Raw genomic sequence first — 23521 nt, forward strand, 5'->3', positions numbered from 1 at the left:
TCAATAGAAGATTATGATGACTGGAAAATTCGTATGCAGACACATCTATCAGCACTGGATGATGATATGTGGTTCGTTGTAACAGATGAACCAATGAAGATTATGAAAGTCAACACTGCTGTTGCTATTACTGAAGGTGCTCCTCAGATGATAGAAAAACCTCGATCTGAATGGACTTCTGAAGATAAAATGAAAACCAATCTTGGCAATGTTGCCAGAGATATTCTATACAAAACTCTGGACAAAAACATGTTTAGCAAGATCAAAAGTTGTACTACTGCCAAAGAAATATGGGAAAATCTCACTCAATTGTGTGAAGGAAATGATCAAATGAAGGAGAACAAACTCATGGTGGCTATTCAAAAGTTTGACAATATCAAGATGAAACCAGGAGAAACAATGAATGAATTTGATGAAAGATTCAGCAGCATTATGATCGAGCTAAATGCACTTGTAAAGAGTTACAGAAATCGTGAAGTAGCACTCAAAGTCATGAGAGCTCTGCCACGAGAATGGGATGTAAAGACAGTCGCTATGAGAGAATCCAAAGATCTCAATAAGATCGAACTACATGATTTATTTGCAGACCTCAAAGCCTATGAATTCGAGCTGGGAGTTCAAACTGAGGAAGACACATCAACATCACAAGTCACCAAAGCTCTCACTGCAGCAGATGAAACTCCTGCAACTAAGACCGCAGAACAAATCAGTAGCGATGCAATGTCACTATTTGTAAAGAAATTTGGAAGATTCATGAGGAAGAATCAAAATAGTTTCCAAAGAGCTAACAGATCAAGTTTCAAATCAAATGAACCAGCTGAAGAAAATCGAGCTTGCTACAACTGTGGAAAAGAAGGACACTTCATAGCCGATTGTACCAAACCCAAGAAGGATGAGAAAAGAACTTCATACAAAAAGAATTCGAGAGAAGAAAAGAAAAGATTCAGTAGAAAGAAAGAACAAAAAGCCCTATTAGTAGATGAAAGCAATAGCAAATGGGCAGAATCAGATTCCACCTCATCCGACTCAGAAGCATCGTCAAGTGAAAGTGAAGATGAAGCTGTCAAATGTCTTATGGCTAATGACGCTGACATTCCAGACGATGGAGAGGTACTTGACTTTACTTCTGATGAATTTAGTAAGGAAGATCTTATTAATGCATTAAATGAGATGGTCATTGAATATCGCACACTATCTCAAAAGTTCGATGAAGTCAGAACAAATGAAAAGAGCACAACAGATAAGTCAGATCAAAGTAAATCGAAAGAGTACTCTGACAGTCTAAAAGCTCAGATAAATTTGTTGATGACCAAGAACAATGATATGAGAAGTAAGCTACAAGAAACTTTATCTGAAAATCAGAGATTAATAGATCTAGTAAATTCTTGGAATAAAGCATCGATATCCTTAGATAAACTTACCGGAATGCAAAAGCAAGCTGGAGATAAATCTGGCTTAGGCTACAACACAAATGAAGGAAGTTCATCTACTTCAACCACTCAATCATGTCTGGAGAATAAAAACTTAAAGTATTTAAAGTTTGTGAGATCCAGCATGATATATGAACCTGAGGTTCCTATGACATATTCAATATCTCATCAGAGCAAACTCATACACAGAGGACTGGGATATGTTGAGCCAGATAGATCTAAGTCAAGATGGACTAAACCTAGATCAAATTGGTCTAGAAATGGTTCAGAAAGACAAAGAACTTCACCAACTCAACATAAACCACAATCTAACAGCTCGAATATGAAATATTGGAAGTCAAATAGGAATAATCGATCTGATCATAACACTTGGCACACACAGCACAATGCACAATGGTCATCAAATAAATATGTCATTCCCAAAGGACAGCATAATGGAAAGTCTGTAAGGATAATCCAAGTATGGATTCCAAAGGGATTAATCCAGCGTGGACCCAAGTAGGAATGGGGACCAAATTTATTTTATTTTCTTTTTGTAGGAAAACAAAGGCGAATTAATCAAACAAACAGTATGGTACTTGGATAGTGGATGCTCAAGGCATATGACAGGAGACAGAAGAATGCTATCTGAATATATTCCAGGATCAGGACCTAAGATCACTTTCGGAGATAACTCTAAAGGTATAACCATGGGTAAGGGTAAGCTTATCCATGGAAATATTCACATAAAAGATGTATTACTCGTAGAGAATTTGAAATACAATCTGATTAGTATTAGTCAATTATGTGACTATGATTACTTCGTAGAATTTCAAAAGCACACTTGCACTGTAAAAGATCAATCTGGACTAATCATTATGACAGGAGAAAGAAACGGAAATACTTATAGAGTCAATTGGTCGGATCAACCAAACACTTCAGTCTGCTTGATAGCATCAAAGATGAACCAAAATTGGTTACGGCACAAGAGACTCAATCACTTGAACTTCAAAGCTTTAGCCAATCCGAGTAAACATGAATTGGTTACAGGTCTGCCTAAAATCGAGTTTTCAAAAGATAAAATTTGTTCTGCCTGCCAACTAGGTAAGCAGATCAGATCAACTTTAAAAAACAAAGGTTATAAATCATCTTCCAAAAGCTTAGAACTATTGCACATGAATCTCTTTGGTCCTATACCAGTAACAAGCTTAGGGGGAATGAAATATACCTTGGTTATTGTTGATGATTTCTCGAGATTCACTTGGGTGGTATTTTTAAAATCCAAAGATCAAACTGCCACTCAATTGATTAAACTTATTTTAAGACTTCAAAATGAGAAATCTCAATCGATTGATAAAATTAGAAGTGACAAAGGAACCGAGTTTACAAATCAAACTCTGTCTACGTATCTTGAAAATCATGGAATCAAGCATGAGTATTCGGCAGCTAGAACACCACAACAAAATGGTGTTGCAGAAAGGAGAAATAGAACTCTAAAGGAAGCTGCTAGAACAATGATTGCTGATTCAGATATTTCTCCAAAGTTTTGGGCAGAAGCTGTAAATACAGCGTGTTATACTCAAAACAGATCAATGATTAATAAGAAAATTGGAAAAACACCTTATGAGATCTGGTATGGTAAAGTTCCAGTGGTATCCTACTTCAAGGTATTTGGTTGCAAATGCTTCATTCACAACAATGGTAAGACTCATCTGACTGCACTTGATGTCAGATCAGATGCTGGTTTGTTTCTTGGATACTCATCTGTTAGTAAAGCTTATCGAGCATTTAATACTAAATCTCTGATAGTTGAAGAATCAGTTCACATTGTTTTTGATGAGACATCTGTTACTAATGAATCTTCAAGCTTAAATGATCTTAGTAACAGAATAGAAGATTCAAAGCTTGTCACAGATGATGAAGAAGAAATCCAGATTATACAAAATGTTCTATATGAACCAGATCAAACTGAAGAACAAAGACCAGACGAACCACCAGTTGAGAATGAGATCATAACAAACACAGATCATATTGCACATAATAATGATCAAGATCAACAAGGAAATACAGATCAACTTGGTCCAAATTACAGATGGTCCAAGACTCATCCACCAAACTTGGTAATAGGTAATCCATCTGCACCTTTGAGAACCAGAGGTCAGATGATTAATGAATTTATACATGCTGCTTTTATCTCTCATATAGAACCTAAGAAAGTCGAAGAAGCTCTTCTTGATAGTAGTTGGATAGAAGCCATGCAAGATGAATTGAACCAATTCGAAAGAAACTCTGTCTGGCATTTAGTTCCTAGACCTTCAGATAAATCTATAATAGGAACTAGATGGGTTTTTAAAAATAAACTCAATGAAAGTGGTAATGTAGTAAGAAATAAGGCTCGACTTGTAGCACAGGGTTATAGACAAGAAGAGGGTATTGATTTTGATGAATCATTTGCCCCTGTTGCTAGACTTGAAGCTATTAGAATATTTCTTGCTTATGCTGCTTTCAAGGACTTTAAGGTATTCCAGATGGATGTTAAAAGTGCGTTTCTCAATGGTCTTCTCCAAGAAGAAGTATTTGTGGAACAACCCCCAGGTTTCGAAAGCCAAATTTATCCAGATCATGTGTTCAACTGGATAAAGCTCTTTATGGGTTAAAACAAGCTCCACGAGCTTGGTATGATACTCTTGCACTTTTTCTCAATGATCATGGTTTTACTATTGGTTCTGTAGATAAAACTCTTTTTAAATTTGTCCAAGGCGATCATACATTATTAGTACAAATATATGTTGATGATATCATATTTGGGTCATCTAACCCCAAATTATGCAAAAAGTTTTCTAAGATGATGCAGGACAAATTCGAAATGAGCATGATGGGAGAACTAACATTCTTTCTGGGATTGCAAGTCAAACATATGGAAAAAGGGATATTCATTAACCATGCCAAATATACAAAAGAACTTCTAAAGAAGTTTGGAATGGAGAATTTCTCTGCAACTAGTACTCTAATGAGTGCTTCAATCAAATTGGATAAAGATGAAGCTGGACCCTCAGTAGATCAAACTTTATTCAGAGGGCTTATAGGTTCCTTACTCTATCTGACAGCAAGCAGACCGGACATTATGTTCTCAGTTGGTCTGTGTGCAAGATTTCAATTTGGTCCGAAGCAATCTCACTATATTGCTGCAAAGAGAATCCTAAAATACCTTAAGGGAACTCAGAATGTTGGTTTATGGTATCCAAAAGATTCTAGCTTTAATCTAATTGGTTACTCAGATGCAGATTATGCAGGTTGCAGAATTGATCGTAAAAGCACAAGTGGGACTTGTCAATTTCTTGGTGATAGACTTATTTCTTGGTTTAGTAAGAAACAAACTTCCATTGCTACTTCTACAGCAGAATCAGAATATTTAGCAGCTGGAAGTTGTTGTGCACAATTGCTCTGGATCCAACAGCAACTCAGAGATTTTGGTGTTAATTAATCTGAAGCACCAATCTTTTGTGATAATGCAAGTGCAATTTCTATAACATACAATCCAGTTCTACATTCCAGAACAAAGCATATTGACATTCGTCACCATTTCATCCGAGATCATGTCCAGAAGAAAGATGTTCGTCTGGAACATGTCTCAACCGATATGCAAGTTGCCGATATTTTCACCAAACCTCTACCTGACGCTAAGTTTTCCTATTTTCGAAATGTTCTTGGTTTAATTAATATTGAATAGATTAAGCACATGTTTAGGGGGAATATTAAATTTTTTTTTAACTGCTCGTTCCAGTACATATCTTAACAGATCTATTCTACTACGCATTAATTTGCTTCATAGTTTACACGAGCTAGATCTATCCTACTTCGCATCTCTAGGCTCCAGTTGATCATCCAAGCGCTTAGGGAGCCTTGACCATTGCAGACGTCATCTTCAAAGCAAATGTTCTGCATCTCATCTCGCTCTGCAAGGAGAATGCACATACGAACTCCAGATGACTTCAAGACATCTCGAATATTCTGTGTATCAAGCATAAATTTACACCAACGCATTCTTGCATAATTCCTGCAACGCATTGCAGGAGACAATGAAATAAGGTTAGCACGGTGAGGAGAGCGTAGAGAATCAAGGAAATGCCACATCTTCATTCCTCGCTCAAACACTCTTCTTCTGTATAGATCCTTCCGGATCTCATACTCTTGCTCAACAATGGTGTTATCATTCTCTCTTGCCATTTACTCTTGCTGTTTCAAATTATGTTTTGCTAAAATGTCTTCTAACTCTGCTTCTTATAGGAACATATAAATAAATGAAAGGACTTCGACTGCTTCAATATGTTTAAAACGTCCAATCATCCTCTGCTTATTTATTGCGAGACTTTAATTTGATCTGCCTAGATCGTGATAATCATTCTTGAGATTCTCAAAACCTTTCCTATTCCTTTTTGACTTTATTGCAAAAGTTGATAAGTCACAGACTATTTCACAGACATCATGTCTAATCATAGTTATCTTATCTTTTGTGTGTTCTGCTTCGTAACCCTTAACACTCCATCAATTTTTTTTTTTTATCTCTGTCTTTAGGTGACTTTTCATCTGACTTTCAATCTTTCATCTAACTAAAGATGAAAAGTTTAGTCGAAATATTATCTGCTTAATATGTTCTTTTGATCTGATATTGTTTACAGATCTCTTACGTGATTTGCTACAAGTGTCAATTGCATACAAAACACAAATCATATAAGATAAACATAATATTTCTTTGCATAATTCAAAAGTGCTTCGTTACATTTTTCATACCAACCTAATCATCTAGATTTCTCCTCATTGGCCCCCAGACCCTCTTTCTCACATCAGCATGCAGACGACATTTGTTCAACCACTCCAATACAACCGGATCAAAGTGTCTCCCTTTGAACTCACCTGCATTGATCAGATGAGTGAGGACTTTCACCTCCTTCCTGTACATCAGATAAGATACTCCCTGATTCGAGAGGATCTCCCCAACGCTTATGGCACCCAGCAACTCCTTATACTTGTCTTTGCGATCTTCAAGTTCGCAAACATCCTCCTGCTTGCGTGGAAGAAATGGAGCCTGGTGATACATCCGAATCTCCTCCAATTTGAACCAGACACGCATTACCCATTTCAGGATAAATTCCTGAAGTTCTTCCTTAAATTCCTCGACAGATAGATGAGAACTCATTCTTTATCTAAATCTTATGCTTTGATTTAGAAATAGGATATTCAGCATATACATCCGAGTGACCTATTTATAAGGGATTTATTTTCGTATTTTTTTATTTTAATTACTGTCTTTCCGTATTCCCAAACATTTTTTTAACCGCGTGTGTACTTGTCCCATCAGCCACAACTTTTTGAATTTGAATCGTTGCTTACATCATCTATCACGTGCTAGGTTTTAAAACTTATCGACTAAATTTTTTTTTACACTTAGTATTGTTCTGAGCCCTAAATTTTCTTCTATTTCGCAAAGAACAGATACCTCGCACTTTTCTTCTTTCGATCTTGCAGGAACACGATGACACCCATTACCCAAAATGTTCTTCTCATCGATTTCCACACCATATTCGATCTCACCGATCAAGGAATGGTGGATATGTTCAGAACAGTTGACGCATCTGGGCTGCGAAAATTTCTCGAGGGCGGGAAATTGCTTTACAAGAAAGCCCTACCCAAATTTTTCCAGACAGCCAAAGTTGTAGAAGATTCCATCTCTGCAAGTCTTGGTGGAGAATATGTCTGGATCACCTCTACCCTGTTTACTTCTTCATTTGATCTGCCAAGACAGGGAATTGCTGATTTTTTCTTCAATATCTGCTGAAACAAAGAGGCAGATGAAGAGCATGTACTCCTTGACCAACAAGTCAATCCGCATTCCTTGCAAGAAGAAGGAATTGAAGATGGAATTCAGAATTCTGCACGATATCGTGGCCAAATCTCTTCTGGCCAAAGAAGGTTCTTTCGATGCAATTACATCTGAGAAATTTGACGTTATGGTTGCTATATCTGCTGGTATTTCCGTAAATTGGTCTGTTGTTCTGTTAAATATTCTATCTGCTATGATAATTGCACCTACAGAACAATCACAAGGATTTGCAGTTCAAATCGGAGATATTTTGAACGATCTGAATGTCCATCTGGGACCCTCATCTGCACTTCATCCGCAAAAAACTTTAAATAAAAGAGCCATTGATGTATACAAAGCTAAGCAGCTAATTATCTTCAAACGTGGTTCATCTCATTTGGATGAAATTGAAGATTTAACGCTTCAAGATGAATCAAAATCCCTGGTCATCTCATCACCAAAGGATGCTACGCCTCCGAAAAGAACAATCCCGAGAAGAAAGACTACAGCAAAGCGGAAAGATGTGATTTATTCATCTGCATCCGAATCTTCTGAATCGGATCAAGTTACCCTTGCTGCCATTATCCCACCTCATCCTCAGAAAAGAAGAAGGATAGTAAGGTTTCCTCCTCGAATTCCACTGCCTCTTCAACCGGCACCGATTCCAGCTATTCCACTCTCCTTGGTAGAACAAATTGTTCCACCAGTGACTCAGCTCAACATCTCTATACTTCAATCTGGATTCTTCAAAAAGCCTGATGATGCTCCAAATATGTTATCCAACATTCAAAGAATTATTGATATGACTGCTGAACATATCATCAAAGATGTGAATATGAAAATGAAGTTCTTTGATAAATGGGTTTTTCATCGGACTGATGATCATTTTTCTCATATCAAGGAATCAAACACTGGACAGAATTGCTGCACTTGAAGAGAAAATTCTTGAATGGGCTGAAACTAAGATAATTTCTAGAGCCTTGAGCAGAAGAGAGTTTATTCATCTTAGACTACAGGAAAGTACTCTTCTAAAGCACATTCGAACAGAGAGAGCAAAATTCAATCCAATCAGTCTGGATATATTTGATAAAACAGCTGTCTTTAACCAATTGGAGAATGATTCCAACTTGATGTCAGGAAAAATTTATCTTATGAGACAAGAATTTCCATCCGAAGCATTAGTCAAAGACCAACCTTCATCTTTCACTTCTGAAGCAGATGAACTATCTCTGATAGATGATGTTATTCTATCTGCCGACCCTTTCAATTCAAGCATCTCTTCAGTTAAGGATACTATTGTTTCAGAAGAACCATCGATCATCACTGATGTTCTCACAGATCAGTCTGCTAAGGATTTTCAAGTCAAAGAACCATTAATTCCTTCTACTATCGAAGAAGCTTCAACTGATCAAATTGTCCATACAGACAAGCCTGATTCTTCTGCTGAGAAGGAATTAGAAGTACCCTTAGCTGCACCTACGATCTCCAACACTCCACCTTTTGAAACTAATATCGTTGCTGAAGAAAATGTTGCAGATCAAGTTGCAGATGAATTATTCATCGATGCTTCTATTTCGAATGACTTCCTTACTGAGGATATCGTCATGGACTCTCAAGAACGAGAAGATACTTTTGGTATTGATCCGAACACAGCACTGGTACCTTTTGTTCCCATGGCAGAGCAAAATTCTGGCTTTTCTGATGATTCTCTGATAAGAGGATCTTCTGAACATTTGGTAATAGATCTGCCTCCTATTCATAAGATAGTCAGGCCTGATATTCTTCATAGTATGTTCAAGCCTTCTGCCATTATGTTCAAAGATAAGATGAGCTTACCTAGTCTATCTATCTCAGAGATCTCTATCACAGATCCAGATGAAACATCGGAATTTATGGAGAATATTTCTCTTACTTCTTCTGATGTCTCTGCTACGAAACTTCAACTCTGTGGTTTCACTTCTTCTGAAGATGCAGCACCTTCCTCTTCTCGACCGATTCAAGTCAGTCCAGACCAAAGCTTGACTGATTCACTCACCCAATTATCTTCTATTGTTGGTGAATTGCAAGTTAATCAGCTACAAACTTCTACTGAGCTTCGTGATTTCAAATCACATGTGCTGTAAACAACGTAAGTGAATCTGTTATGTACGTTCGAAAGCAACACACTGCAGAATATCTAAATATTCTTCGGAAGCTTGACAGTCTAGAAGCCTCCACTGAAGCTAATAACAAGCAGATTCATGACACTTTTGGTACCCAGCTCACTGTTATCGTGGATCTTTTATCCGAGCATGGTGATGCCAAAAAGGGGGAAAAAGTTACTGAGTCAAGAGCCAAAGGTAAGGGAAAGAAGTAAAAACTCTCAGATCAGAAGAAAATCAAATACAAGCAGATCAAGTCAAGGAACTATTAATTTTCGACATTTATTTTGTCTAAAATTATTATTTGATCTATGACAGAAATCTTTTTGAAAATTTATTCGATGATAGTCTTCATATTTTCAATCCGGATATTAACTTTGTTTTGACATCACCAAAAAGGGGGAAATTGTTGGAGAACCAAACTCTAAAATTTCGGTGATTACAAAGTCAAAACAAAATCAAGTAAATAAATTAATCGGACCCATCAAATATTAAAGAATAAAGATCTATATGAAAGTTGCCAGATCAAAGTAACGTGATGCAGATCAAACTACACCGGAGCGATTGACACAAGATCTAAAATGGTCAACAAACAGATCGAAGCCTTGTCAAAAATCTACCCGTTGCTATCATTGAAGAAAACGACAAACTCATTTAATGAGATTTTGAACGTTGATCGGCCTTCACTCTAAGTCAAGATTTGTGAGCCATTTATGAGATATCCTGGCGGCTCAAAATCAGAAAGTGTTGGCGGCTCACTGATTACTTTTTGATGACTATATATACAAGTATTTCGAAGATTGAAGACACGAGACCAAGGAGTGAAAATTACAAAGCAATCGAATTTTGAAATAGCCTTCACTCAAACCCAGAAACTTATCAGATCAAAGTCTCGATACTCTGAGTTATAATATCTCCCAGATCGATCAAAGCTCAAAGAAATATTTCAATTCGATCCAGATCAAAGTCATATAGCTTTCCAGATCAAATCAACGAAGCATACTCTGTTGCTTCATTTTGTAAACTTTAAGTAGAAAAGTTGTTCTGCTTTGAGTTAGAATATTGCTAGGAGTTCCTTTTAAAAGATTGATTGGATTGGATTTGTACAAAGGGATTGTATAAGTCAAAGTCTTCTAGTGGAATCCTTCTGAAAACAGAAGAAGGGGTGACGTAGGAGAATTCATCTCCGAACATCCAGAAACAAATCTATCTCTCTACTGCTTTTATTCAATTTCATCTGCATTAGTTCTTATAAGTGTTCAATCTTCAAGGAAGATTACTTCCGCCTGACTTGGTCAGAATATTTCAAGCAGATCAAAAGTTTTAAGCAAATAAAATTTTCATCTGATTCTAACAAATCAGATGAAAGTTATCAATGAAAATAATGTATCATCCTCACAAGATAAAGCAAAGGATATGATTTTTTTACGTCGACATCTTGATGAAAGATTGAAATGTGAGTATCTCACAAAAAAAGACTCAAAGATTTTATGGAAAGGGTTGAAAGAAAGATTTGAGCATATAAGGGAAGTTATACTTCCAACCGCACGTGATAAATGGAATATTTTAAGATTCCAAGACTTTAAAAAAGTCGGTGATTATAATTCTGCGATGTATCGAATAGTCTCACAATTGAAATTTTGTGGGCATATGGTTACGGAAATGGAAATGGTTGAAAAAACATTTTCCACTTTTCACGCATCAAATATAACTCTATAGTAACAATATAGAGTGCGTAGATTTTTGAGATATTCTGAACTCATCACATGTCTTCTTGTGGCGGAAAAGAACAACGAATTGTTAATGAGAAATCATCAATCTCGACCCACTGGATCAACGGCACTTCCAAAAGCAAATGCCGTAATTAAAAATGAAAACCAAAAGCAATGGCATAGACAAGATTTTGGTCGTGGACGTGGGCGTGGGCGTGGACGTAGAAATGATCGCGGTCGTGGTCACGGCCGTGGATATGAAAATAATCGAGATAGTTACTTTAATAACTCATCTCAAAAGGGCGTCACGAACCACCCACCAAAAAGACAACATGAAAATATGAGTGAAAATGAAAATCAATCAAAAATATCTTAGAGTGTTGTTATAGATGTGGCACTCCAGGACATTGGTCACGTACTTGCCGAGCCCCTGAGCACCTTTGTAAGCTCTATAAAAAATCGACAAAGGGGAAAGGAAAAGAAACCAATTTTGTTAAAAATAGTGACCATTTAAATGGTTCAACTCATTTCGATGCTAATGAAATATATTCTCATGGGTATGATATTGAGACAATGACTGATGAAAATCATAAATATATGTGTCTTACCACATATAAGTCAGGAAAGAAATATGTAGTTGAGAAACTACCAATGCTCCCTACTGGATTGCATTATAAACATATATGTCCAATTGAATCAAATATGATGGTTAATAATTCTTCAATATTAACCAATTGGCATGATCGATTGGGACATCCTAGTTCAATAATGATGCAAAAAATTATAGAAAATACATATGGTCTATCATCCACTGAAAGACCAAAAGATCTTTCAGAATAATAAGTTTCAATGTAAAGCATTTTCTCTTGGAAAACTTATTATAAGACCATCACCAGCTAAAATCCAAACTGAATCACCCATATTTCTTGAACGTATTCAGGGTGATATTTGTGGGCCAATTCATCCACCATGTGGACCATTTCAAAACTTTATGGTATTGATCGATGTCTCTAGCAGATGGTCACATGTATGCTTATTGTCAACTCGAATGTGACATTTTCAAGATTAATGACTCAAATAATAAAATTGCGGAATCAATTTCCCGATTATACAATCAAGAAAATAAGACTTGATAATGCTGGAGAATTTACTTTCCAAACTTTCAAAGACTATTGTATGTCAATGGAAATCACTGTTGAACATCATGTAGTCATGTTCATACACAAAATGGATTAGTTGAATCATTGATTAAACATCTGCAACTGATTTATAGACCAATGATTATGAAAACAAAAATCCCTATTTCTATATGGGGACATGCAATTTTACATGCTGCTGCATTAATACGCATAAGACCAAGTGCTTATCATCAAGGCTCCCTATTGCAGCTTGCATTTGGTAAAATCGGTATTTATATCGGTTATGATAGCACATCAATCATTCGATATCTTGAGCCTCAAACAGGCGATGTGTTTACAACACGTTTTGCTGATTGTCATTTTAATGAAAAAATTTTCCCAATGTTAGGGCGGGAAAAGAAACACATCGAAAAAGAAATTACATGGTATGTATCATCATTGTTACATTTGGATCCAAGAACTAAACAATGTGATAAAGATGTACAGAAAATTGTGCATTTGCAAAGAATAACAAATAAAATGCCAGATGCACTTGCAGACACAAAAAGGGTAAAAAAATCATATATACCTGCTGTAAATTCCCTTGATCGAATTGAAATTCCAAAGAAACAAATTGAAGGCACTCATGATGTCATAAAACGCTTGAAGCGTGGAAGGCCAGTCGATTCTAAGGATAAAAATCCTCGGAAAAGAAAATGCATAGAGAAACACGATGATCACAAAATCGAAAATAGTGTTCCTGAAGAAACACATGATGATGAAAATGTTCCGTCAGAACCACAAACTGATGAGAATCGTGAAATCTCTATCAATTATATTAATACTGAAAAAACATGGAACCAAAAAGTTATAGAAGAAATTGATGAGATATTTTCTTATAATGTGGCATGTGGCATCATAAATGAGAGTGAAGATCATGAACCAAAATCTTTTGGTGAATGTAAAATTCGGCATGATTGGAGAAAATGGAAAGATGTCATCCAAGTTGAATTGGATTCGCTAAATAAACGTAATATTTTTGGACCTATAGTCCTTACGCCTGAAGGTGTAAAACCCATTGGATACAAATGGGTTTTTGTTCGAAAGAGAAATGAGAAAATGAAATAGAAAAATATAAAGCTAGACTTGTTGCACAAGGTTTTTCTCAAAGGCCTGGAATTGATTATGAAAAAACGTATTCTCCCGTTATGGATGCAATTACGTTTCGGTATTTGATTAGTTTGGCAGTGTTTGAAAATTTGGAAATGTGTCTTATGGATGTTGTTACAGCTTACTTATACGGATCACTTGATAGTGATATATACATGAAAATTCCTAAAAGATTTAAGATTCCTGAAACACAAAGTTCAAAACCTAGAGAATTTTATTCTGTGAAATTGCAAAGATCATTATACGGGTTGAAGAAATCCGGCCGAACGTGGTATAATCGGCTAAGTGAACAATTGATGAAAAAGGTATATGTAAATGATCCAATATGCCCTTGTGTTTCCATCAAGAAAACAACATCCGGATGTGTAATTATTGTTGTATATGTTGATGATTTAAACATCATTGGAACAAATAAGTAAACTCAAGAAGTTATGTTGTACTTGAAGGAAGAATTCGAAATGAAGGACCTTGGAAAAACCAAGTATTGTATGGGTTTGCAAATCGAATAAAAAGAATGTTGAATTTTTGTTCACTAAGAAAATTATACAGAAAAGGTCCTTAAACATTTTAATATGGATAAATCAAATCCTTTAAGTACTCCAATGGTTGTTAGATCATTAAACATAGAAAATGATCCATTCCGTCCATGTGAAGATGGTGAAGTTATTCTTGGTCCAGAAGTACCATATCTAAATGCCATTAGTGCCTTTATGTATCTTGAAAATTGTACTAGACCTGATATATCTTTTGCTGTTAATTTATTGGAAAGATTCAGCTCATATCCACAGGCACTGGAACGGAATTAATCATATATTCCGTTATATACAAGGAACGACATATTTGGGACATTTATATTCAAAGGATACTAATCAAAGTATCATTGGTTATGCTGATGCTAGATATTTATCTGATCCACATAAGACATGTTCCCAAACCGGATATGCATTTACTCGTGGAGGCACTGCAATTTCTTGACGTTCACAGAAATAAACACTCGTAACAACTTCATCAAATCACGCCGAGATTATAGCATTACATGAAGCAAGCCGTGAATGTGTGTGGCTAAAGTCAATGACCCAACATATCCAAACCTCGTGTGGATTGCCAGTGGAACAGAAGCCTGTGACATTATATGAAGATAATGATGCATGTGTTGCTCAAATGAAAGAAAGATACATCAAAAGTGACAGAACCAAACATATCCCCCCAAAGTTCTTTGTCTTCACCCAAGAGCTTAAGAAGAATAAATATATTGATATATGTTAAATTCAATCAAGTGAGAACTCATCAGATCTCTTCACAAATAAACTTCCTACGACGATATTCATAAAGAATATATATAACATTGGGATGCGCAATCTACGAAATATGTTAATAATTGTTCGTGTTAACATGAGGGGGGTTTACGTGGCTGCACTCTTCTTTCCTTACTATGGTTTTTATCCCAATGAGTTTTTCCTATTAAGGTTTTTAACGAGGCAGTATAAACATGTAATAAAGACAGTCATCATATCATGATCATCATTGCTATATTACGTTTCTGCTTGATTTAATTTATGCAGATTGTTTATCTCTACGATTTGATTTCCAATTATTTTTTCCCCATGGTTTTACCTCAGATCTGTTTACGTTTTCTTCCTCTTTTTGATTTGTTCTCAGATTGTGGTATCTATTGATCTTCTTCTCAACGCATCAACGGCTAGGCCCTAGCCGTTTAGGATCACCAAAGGTTAGCACTTCGTCTCTATGTTATGTTTACGTTCCTATATTCATCAATTTTTTCATCAGATTAATAGAGGTGCATGGATGAAGATGTTAATTTGTATACTACGTGGATTGTAAAATTGTACAGTGGATTATAAAATGGAAAAATTATTTTTCTGGTATTACATTTCGATGATTTTTTTATTTATTTTCCATCTTTCATTTTCTCAAACTTTGAATGACATGTGTATGAAAAGTAGTAGTCAAACCTAGCTAGGTTGTTGTTGTTGTGTGTGTATATATATATATATATATTTGGATTTGTGTTTAAGTGGTGTATGTGTACATTAATCTATTTCACACTTTATTAATTATTTAGAATTTTGAAAGATATCATAATCATGTTGATCTTCACACTTTATTATTTGGAATTTTGATATTTTAAATTAAACTATTGTTTTGTGCAAAACATTTTCAATACAGATATATTAATGTACACGAAATCTTTCAAAATTTTAAATCTGATTGCGTTTCTTCACTCTTTATTATTTGGGATTTTTATATTTTTAATTATATTTTATTTTTCTTCACATTTTATTATTTGAAATTATATATTTTTATTAAAATTATTGTTTTGGGATACAGATTTTGATACTGTGTTTGTCGATTTAATTATTTTGCTATCTTAATTTGTTCTCACTCATTTGCGTTGTTGTTTTCTATGTCGTTGCAGGTAGTAGATAAATAGATATGGAGCACACGAAAGTTTTGAATTTATGTTTGAAATTTGAAACATAAAGATGTTGTCATTGTTTACAACAAGTTATACCCTATTTAAAAACTAGATATTAGAATTTTTTTGTTGTATATTCACACAACCTCTCGAATATTCTATAATCATGTTTAGTGACATATTTTTATACATTTTAACATTTTTTCGTCAAGTATTTTTTCGTCATTGCATTTTAATAAATTTTTTTCTTTTATTTTATTTTTTAACCATGTACGTGGTGATTTCATTATTCATTATTATTTCTATATTTGTATGTTTGTGGATATTGTCTACTTTTTCGATCAATGCATTTATTACGTTACACACGCAATGCATGTGCAGAGTTTCTAGTTATTATTTAAATTGTGAATGTTGAAAATTGAGTTATAAAATATTAAAAATTAGTGTTTGATGATGTAGATGATTATGTAATTATCTTTGGACTAATCTCAAAATGTATATCTATAAATAGGTATTCATTTTTGATGAAAAATAAAATTGAATTGAGAGAGAAAAATTTATAAAGTGTAGAGTTTGATATATTTTGAGTTTTGGAGTTTTTACTTTTTACCATAAATTTTTACTTTTTCACAAAAATGTTCACTTATCTTTAGGCTAAGACTTTATAGACTCTGTGCTACTAAATCAGCTTTTTAGAGATACGTAATTATTGACTGAGATATCCAGATGAGTATGCATTTTTCTATGTTGCAGTATTATCTTTCATATGAATGAATGATTATCCAGTAATATATGCATGAACATGTGCTAATCACGTTGAACCTGATATCCCTTGAGATTGTCAGTTGAGTAGGGTCTCTCAGATCTTGTTTCTTGTAACCATGTGACACACACTGAATCTATAGAATAGCTTGTGTGGTTATCCAGGACAGTGTATGTCCAAGATCACAGTCAATATTTGTGACATCCAATGGATTTTCGGAACACCAAGCTCATACTGGGGTTCCTACACTCTAAGCATGAGTTTCAATTTTTTAATCCTGGTTTACCAAAGTAGCCCTGCTTTATACATTGCATATAAACATCTGTACTCATACATTGCGTACTTGGAAATTTCACTTACGTTATTTCTTCTATCATGGACACCACATTCGATGTTACAACTTGCGAGTTGTTCAAGAGTTGAATCAATGTTCAGTCAATTATCAGGACCTAGGAGAAGAAGGCACCATTGATTTTAATTTAAGGATATTTCTATTTTTTTAGTAATTCAATTTGTTTGTATAATTAAATTTCGAAAGAAAAATTAAAAGAACAACTCCTGTAAGACGATCTCACAAGTCAATTTTATAATATGTATTTTTTAGTTAGATCACACATGAAAAATTATTAATTTTTATGTCAAAAATATTATTTTTATTTGTAAATATGAATAGGGTTGACTTGTCTTAAGGATAAATATCTGTGAGACCGTCTCACAAAATTTCTGTAATGCACGAAAAAATACCAAATTAAATAATTTATGAAGAATTGGAATTAAGTTCTATATTTCATAAATTAGAGGACTGAAATTAAAGTTTTCAGATGATTAGGAACCGAATTGCAATTTTGGGGAAGTTCAGGGACTAACATGTAAAAATTTGAATGGGACCCCATGAAATAATTGATTAAGGGAGAGTTGTCTCCCTAATCATTATTCCATCATCTTCTTCCTCATTGATCCGAGAGGAGAGAAGGGAGACTTCCACCTCCATTTTTGTTATTCAAGCCCCGATCCGAGAAAATCCAACCGGTAGAATTTCAATTCGAGCACAGTTTTGCGATCCTCGCAACAAGAGCTACATTTCTACGTACGTATGATTAAATTCTACCAAGTTCTAATTTTGAGATGTTGTTGGATTCTAATTTTAGTTGGATAAATATGTTCTTGAGATAATAGAGATGGTATATCTAAGACGGTTTGAGGAAATACCATCGTTTGAACATGTTTTTGATTTTCGAAGAATTTTCAGAATTTCTGGAATTTTTGGATGATGAATTTCGAAATTTAAGGATGATTTTGATGATGATATTATGATGGAATTGTGATAATATTGATGTTGAGAATTTTCGAAATACTCGATTTTTAGATGTTATGCCGTCGGGTTGAATTTTGAAGAAATTGTTAAATGATTATTTTAGCAAGAATGACAAGGAATGATATCGAGAAATAATGTTGTACATTTCAAATTTTTAATTGGAATTTATTGAATTGGAATCTCAAGAAATTGAGTTGTTTAGAGTTCGGTCAAGATTGAGATTGATTATTGTTTAAAATGCGATTTTTGGATCGAACAAGAAATTGATATAAATTTCATATGAATGTAACTTTCAAGACTTGAGCATTCCGGACTTGGAATTGAGGTATGGATAGACAATGAAGAGCTTGGGATTGAATCCTCGAGAAGATTTTGAGATTCTCTAGCCCAATAAATCACACATTTATTTGTTATATTATTTGAATTATATGAATTGATTTAATAGCATGAAATTATGAATTTGATTTTATTCGATGATTATCAATATATGACTCATGCTAATGATTTGATATATGAGATGAGATGCTCAGATTGAGCAGAGATTTTGATATATTGAATTGCATCATCTCATTCATATTGAGCCAGACTTTGTTCAGATTTGATGACAGACTTGCCTAGATTGCAGCGGATGTTTGGGTCTATATTTGAGTGGCATGGAATTAGAGCAACTTCCATGACCAGAATACTCTATATAGGAGTGTCGAAGTCCGGGTTTGAGAAGCTCAACGCCCACCCCGATTGGGAGAGTAGGTGGTGACGTTGTGTTTTCTTTTCCCTTGGGATCCCTAAGATCAAGATTCAGACTGAATCAGAGAATTGATAACCCCAGATTCTTGAGCATGCATTTCTTCCATGCATTATCTATTTGAGATTACTTATGGATTTATATTGATATCATTGCAATGTTGAAATGCTCATTTGTTTCTGTCATTCATACTAAGTTTTTATACTCACCAGTTTTCCGACTGTTGTTTTGTCTTGTGTGTGTGCATTGCAACAGGTGGTTTGGGGTCAAGCTTTAGAGAACCTTAAAGATTTGAAATGAGAGTAGAAGTGGAGCTCGGGTCTAGTAGACGAATAATTCTAAATACATTTTGAAAACATGTTGAATTTTGGAGTATTCAAACTTGTTGCATTTTACACTCGTTTGAATGATTTTCAAACATATCTTTATTGTAAATTGTGATCTAGACTTTGAGAGGTCACCATTTAGGGTCTTTGGAGCAAGAAAATAAGAGAAGAATATAGACTTTCGAGGTCCCAGCGCGCCCGCGCAGCCCAGGAGCACGGCCGCGCATCCGGTGCACTATTTTGCGCAACAGAGGCGCGCCCGCGCCTCCTACCAAAAAAAAAAAAAAAATTCCGCGACGCGTTTTGGCATCGCCGAATGTAAGACATGCGCCTCAAAATGTCATATTGAATTTTTTTTAAAATATTTGCACCCGAGGTCTCCACATTAGGTGGTATCAGAGCGAGGTTGAGATACCTTGAGTACATTGAAGATTGAGAATGGGGTAGATCGAGTCCTCTTGGTTTAATTTTTGCATGAGATTGATTTCATTGCATTACTACATGAATTCCATGAGAGCATGCTTTACTGCTTAAGATTATGTGACTACTTGATTCTTTGAATAAATTGTAAAACATGTCATGATTGAACAACGAATCAGAACGATTCCCTTTGAGAATTTCAAGAACGAATCAGAATGATTCTAGATATGAAATTGAGCATGATTGAATTGAAAGAGCAGAAAATGAGAGATATTGAAAATGATATTTTTGATATATTAAATGTTTATGCATTGGTCTTGTATTATCAGAAAATGGCTCCTCGTAGGATAAGAAACAATCCTAGAAAAGAGGAAGCACCTCAGACTGAGGAAGTGCCTCGAGCAGTAGAAATACCTCAAGCTTAGGAGGGCAGAAAATTATTGAAAATGAGATGACTTGAATCATGATCATAAGATGAATATCTTGATTACTTATTGAATAATCATGATGGTTTTAATGTCTGCATGAGATTTTAATGCAGGGTTCAGTATGAGATAAATACAGGAGAGCCATATCAAGAGTTAATGATCTTGGCTATTGATGTCTTGAGATTGAAATGACAACTATGAAATCTATTCTCGAGTAGGATGAATTATAATCCCCTAAAACCTGATAGGCCGGGAATAAACGAGGTAAGATCTAATGTTTTGATGCATTTGAACTAAATGTGTCAGATAACCTCGAGCAGAACAAAGGTAAACCCTTGAGCCTGAGGATTTTGGAAGAATACAGAATTAATACAGTAAGAATTCTTGAGATTAGAATTCTATTGTTTCTAACTCGTTAATTTCAAGAACGGGTTGTAGGCTTTGTGATAGTGTGACAAACACTTTGAGACCAAAGCTAGAATTACAGATACCCATCCTGGAAGATGAATCGACTTAATAGTGATGCTAAGATTGATATGTTGATACTAAGGGATCGAGCAAAAATGATTTGAGATCCGAATGTACCCAGTAAGATGATTGAGTTTATTATGCCTTTTGGGTTATGAGTATGAGAAATGAATAAATTATATCATGCTGCTTAGAGTTACTGTGTTGAGATTGTGATGATATATTGATTTATCAGGAATTGATCTAAGCATGCAATATAATTGAAATTTACTATTGTATTTTTAAATGTCAGTACTCATACGCTAAGGATTGGGAAGAGCTAATTAATAGGATGTCCTGAGAATCCTATTAGAGCCCAATCGATTGTATCAGAGATTGATTATTAAGTTATTCGATACTAAGTTGCGAGAATAATGTTATGATCGAGTCTTACATAAATTATATATATTGGATTTTTTAATTAAAATGACCGGATGAGATATTATGAACTAAATCGTTTAGATGATATGATTTGAGAAATGATTCGAGGAGAACCTCGATTCCTCTAGAACAAGAGGATGAAATTGATGTTTTTGGAAAATATGATTGAGTTTTTCATGGTACTTGGTACCTTATTGGGATTGTATTTTGGAATTGATGTACTGACCAAGTACAGGGCTACGATGGATTGTTTCCACAAATTTGTCAGATTTAGACCAAGGATGGCAAACGACTAGAAATTCTATTGTAAGAGTTCTATAGTTAAGATCCCTTTGATTTCAATATTAGCTATGACACGTTTACTGCGGAGAGGAGCCGAGGGATTCTTGGTCTATGCAGTAGATGTATTGAAATCTAGCCCAAAATTATCCAACATCCCAGTTGTGAAAGAATTTGCAGATGTGTTTTCAGATGAAATTTTGAATTTTCCTCCAACACGTGAAATTGAATTCAATATTGAATTGATGCCTGATAATTTACCTATTTCGAAGGCTCCTTACAGAATGACACCACTGTAACTTAAAGAACTCAAAGAGAAACTTGAAGATCTATTAGCCAAGGGATACATTAGACCGAGTGTGTCACCTTGGGGGTGCTCCAGTGATATTTGTAAGAAAGAAAGATGGGTCGATGAGATTATATATCGACTATTGGCAATTGAATAAATTCAACGTAAATAATAAGCACCCTTTGCCTCAAATAGATTATTTATTTGATCGATTGAGGGTCAAAGAGGCAGATGTGCCCAAAACCGCATTTAGAACCAGGTATGGGCATTTTGAATTCCTGGTTATGCCTTTTGGAGAGACGAATGCTCCTGTTGTGTTCATGGATTTAATGAACAGAATTTTTCAGAAGTATGTTGACGAGTTTGTGGTGATATTTATTGATGATATTCTGATATATTCTAAGAATGAAATTGAACATGCAGAGCACTTGAGAATTATCTTACAGATTTTGAGACAAGAACAGTTATATGCCAAGCTGTCCAAGTGCGAATTTTGGTTGGACCGAGTTGTATTTCTTGGTCATGTGGTTTCGGGAGAAGGGATTTCAGTCGATCCCAGTAAAGTCGAGGCAGTGATTAACTGGCCTAGACCTACTTCTGTTCCTGAAATACGCAGTTTTATGGGTTTAGCAGGGTATTATCGCAGATTTATTAAGGGATTTTCCAGCATTGCGAAGCCGATTACCCAATTAACCCAGAAGAATGCTCCGTATGTTTGGACAGATGCCTGTGAGAAAAGCTTTGTTGAGTTGAAGAGGAGACTGACCAGTGCTCCTGTACTGACTATTCCATCAGGTACAGATGGTTTTATTGTTTATTGTGATGCATCTCACAGAGGTTTGGGTTGTGTGCTTACGCAAAGAGTCCATGTGATAGCCTATGCATCAAGACAATTGAAGCCACACGAGACCCGATATCCCGTACATGATCTTGAACTGGCAGCCATTGTTTTTGCCTTGAAGATTTGGCGACATTATTTGTACGGTGAAACCTTTGAAATATTTTCTGATCATAAGAGTTTGAAATATCTATTTTCTCAGGATGAACTGAACATGAGACAGAGACGTTGGTTAGACTTGTTTAAAGATTTTGACTGTGAGATTAAGATTATCCAGGAAAGTCTAACGCAACTGCCGATGCCCTGAGTAGAAAGATATGCAATTTGTCTCTGTCTACGATGGGTGTGTCTAGATTGATTAAGAATTGTTGTGCTTATGGCTTGAATTTTGAGACAGATACGCAATCGATCAAAATTTTTGCAATCCAAGCAGAACCAGAATTATTGATGAGAATTAAAAAGGCATGGAATTCTGATCAGAACATCCATAGTTCAGTTGAGAAAGTTAGATCTGGACATCAGTCAGTATACCAGGTCAGTGATGATGGAATCTTGCCTGTGAATAACCGTATTATTTTGCCAGATGTTTCAGAATTGAGACAACAGATTCTACGAGAGGCACATTGTAGTAAATTCAGTGTACACCCAGGTGAGATAAAAATGTATAACGACTTGAAAAGTCAATATTGGTGGAAAAAGATGAAAGCAGATGTGACAGAATTTGTATCCCAATGCCTAAACTGTCAGCAAATGATAACAAAAAGAAAGCAACCAAGTGGTATATTGCACAGTTTAGCAATTCCAGAGTGGAAATGGGATCACATCAATATGGATTTTGTCACAAAACTACCGAAATCCTCGAGGGGATGCGATGCAATCTGGGTAGTTATTGACAGACTGACTAAGTCTGCATGCTTTATTCCTTATCAGATGACATACCGACATGATCAGATGGCCACCATTTACATCTGAGAAGTAGTGAGATTACACGGTGTGCCAAAATCTATCATTTCAGATCGAGACCCTAGATGCACTTCACACTTTTGGCACAGTTTACAAGAAGCACTTGGCACTCGTTTGCACTTGAGTACATCTTATCATCCTCAGACAGATGGACAGTCAGAGCGGACTATCCAGACTTTAGAAGATATGTTGAGGGCTGTGGTACTATATTTTGGTACCAGCTGGCAAGATTCGTTGCCAATTGTTGAATTTTCCTATAATAACAGCTATCAAGCAAGCATTGAGATGACTCCTTATGAGGCGTTATATGATAAGAAATGTAGATCTCCATTGTTTTGGATGATCTTTCGAAGTACCAGTGATTGGTCCAGATATGATCAGAGATATGCCAAATAAGATAAAGTTGATTCAGTCAAGAAT

General features: G+C 35.3%; 1 protein-coding gene across 1 annotated transcript; it reads left to right on the forward strand.

Annotated features, from left to right (window-relative positions):
* Positions 1-399: 399 nt before the first annotated feature.
* On the forward strand, positions 400-4066 carry LOC140874429 (uncharacterized). The gene is made up of 4 exons (XM_073277717.1): positions 400-1875; positions 1970-2129; positions 2238-2459; positions 2940-4066. The coding sequence occupies exons 1-4, from the start codon at positions 400-402 to the stop codon at positions 4064-4066; spliced, it is 2985 nt and encodes a 994-aa protein (XP_073133818.1).
* The last annotated feature ends 19455 nt before the right edge of the window (positions 4067-23521 follow it).

The sequence above is a fragment of the Henckelia pumila genome, chromosome 1 (assembly GCF_033568475.1).
Source record: "Henckelia pumila isolate YLH828 chromosome 1, ASM3356847v2, whole genome shotgun sequence".
NCBI lineage: Eukaryota > Viridiplantae > Streptophyta > Magnoliopsida > Lamiales > Gesneriaceae > Henckelia > Henckelia pumila.

Excerpts from the sequence above, each read along its gene's own strand:
- LOC140874429 (XM_073277717.1), top strand. The coding sequence starts at position 400 with ATGAATGAATTTGATGAAAGATTCAGCAGCATTATGATCGAGCTAAAT. Across the intron at positions 1,876-1,969 it reads GACAGCATAATGGAAAGTCT|GAAAACAAAGGCGAATTAAT; the intron begins GTAAGGATAATC and ends TTCTTTTTGTAG. Across the intron at positions 2,460-2,939 it reads TAAACATGAATTGGTTACAG|ATATTTCTCCAAAGTTTTGG; the intron begins GTCTGCCTAAAA and ends TTGCTGATTCAG.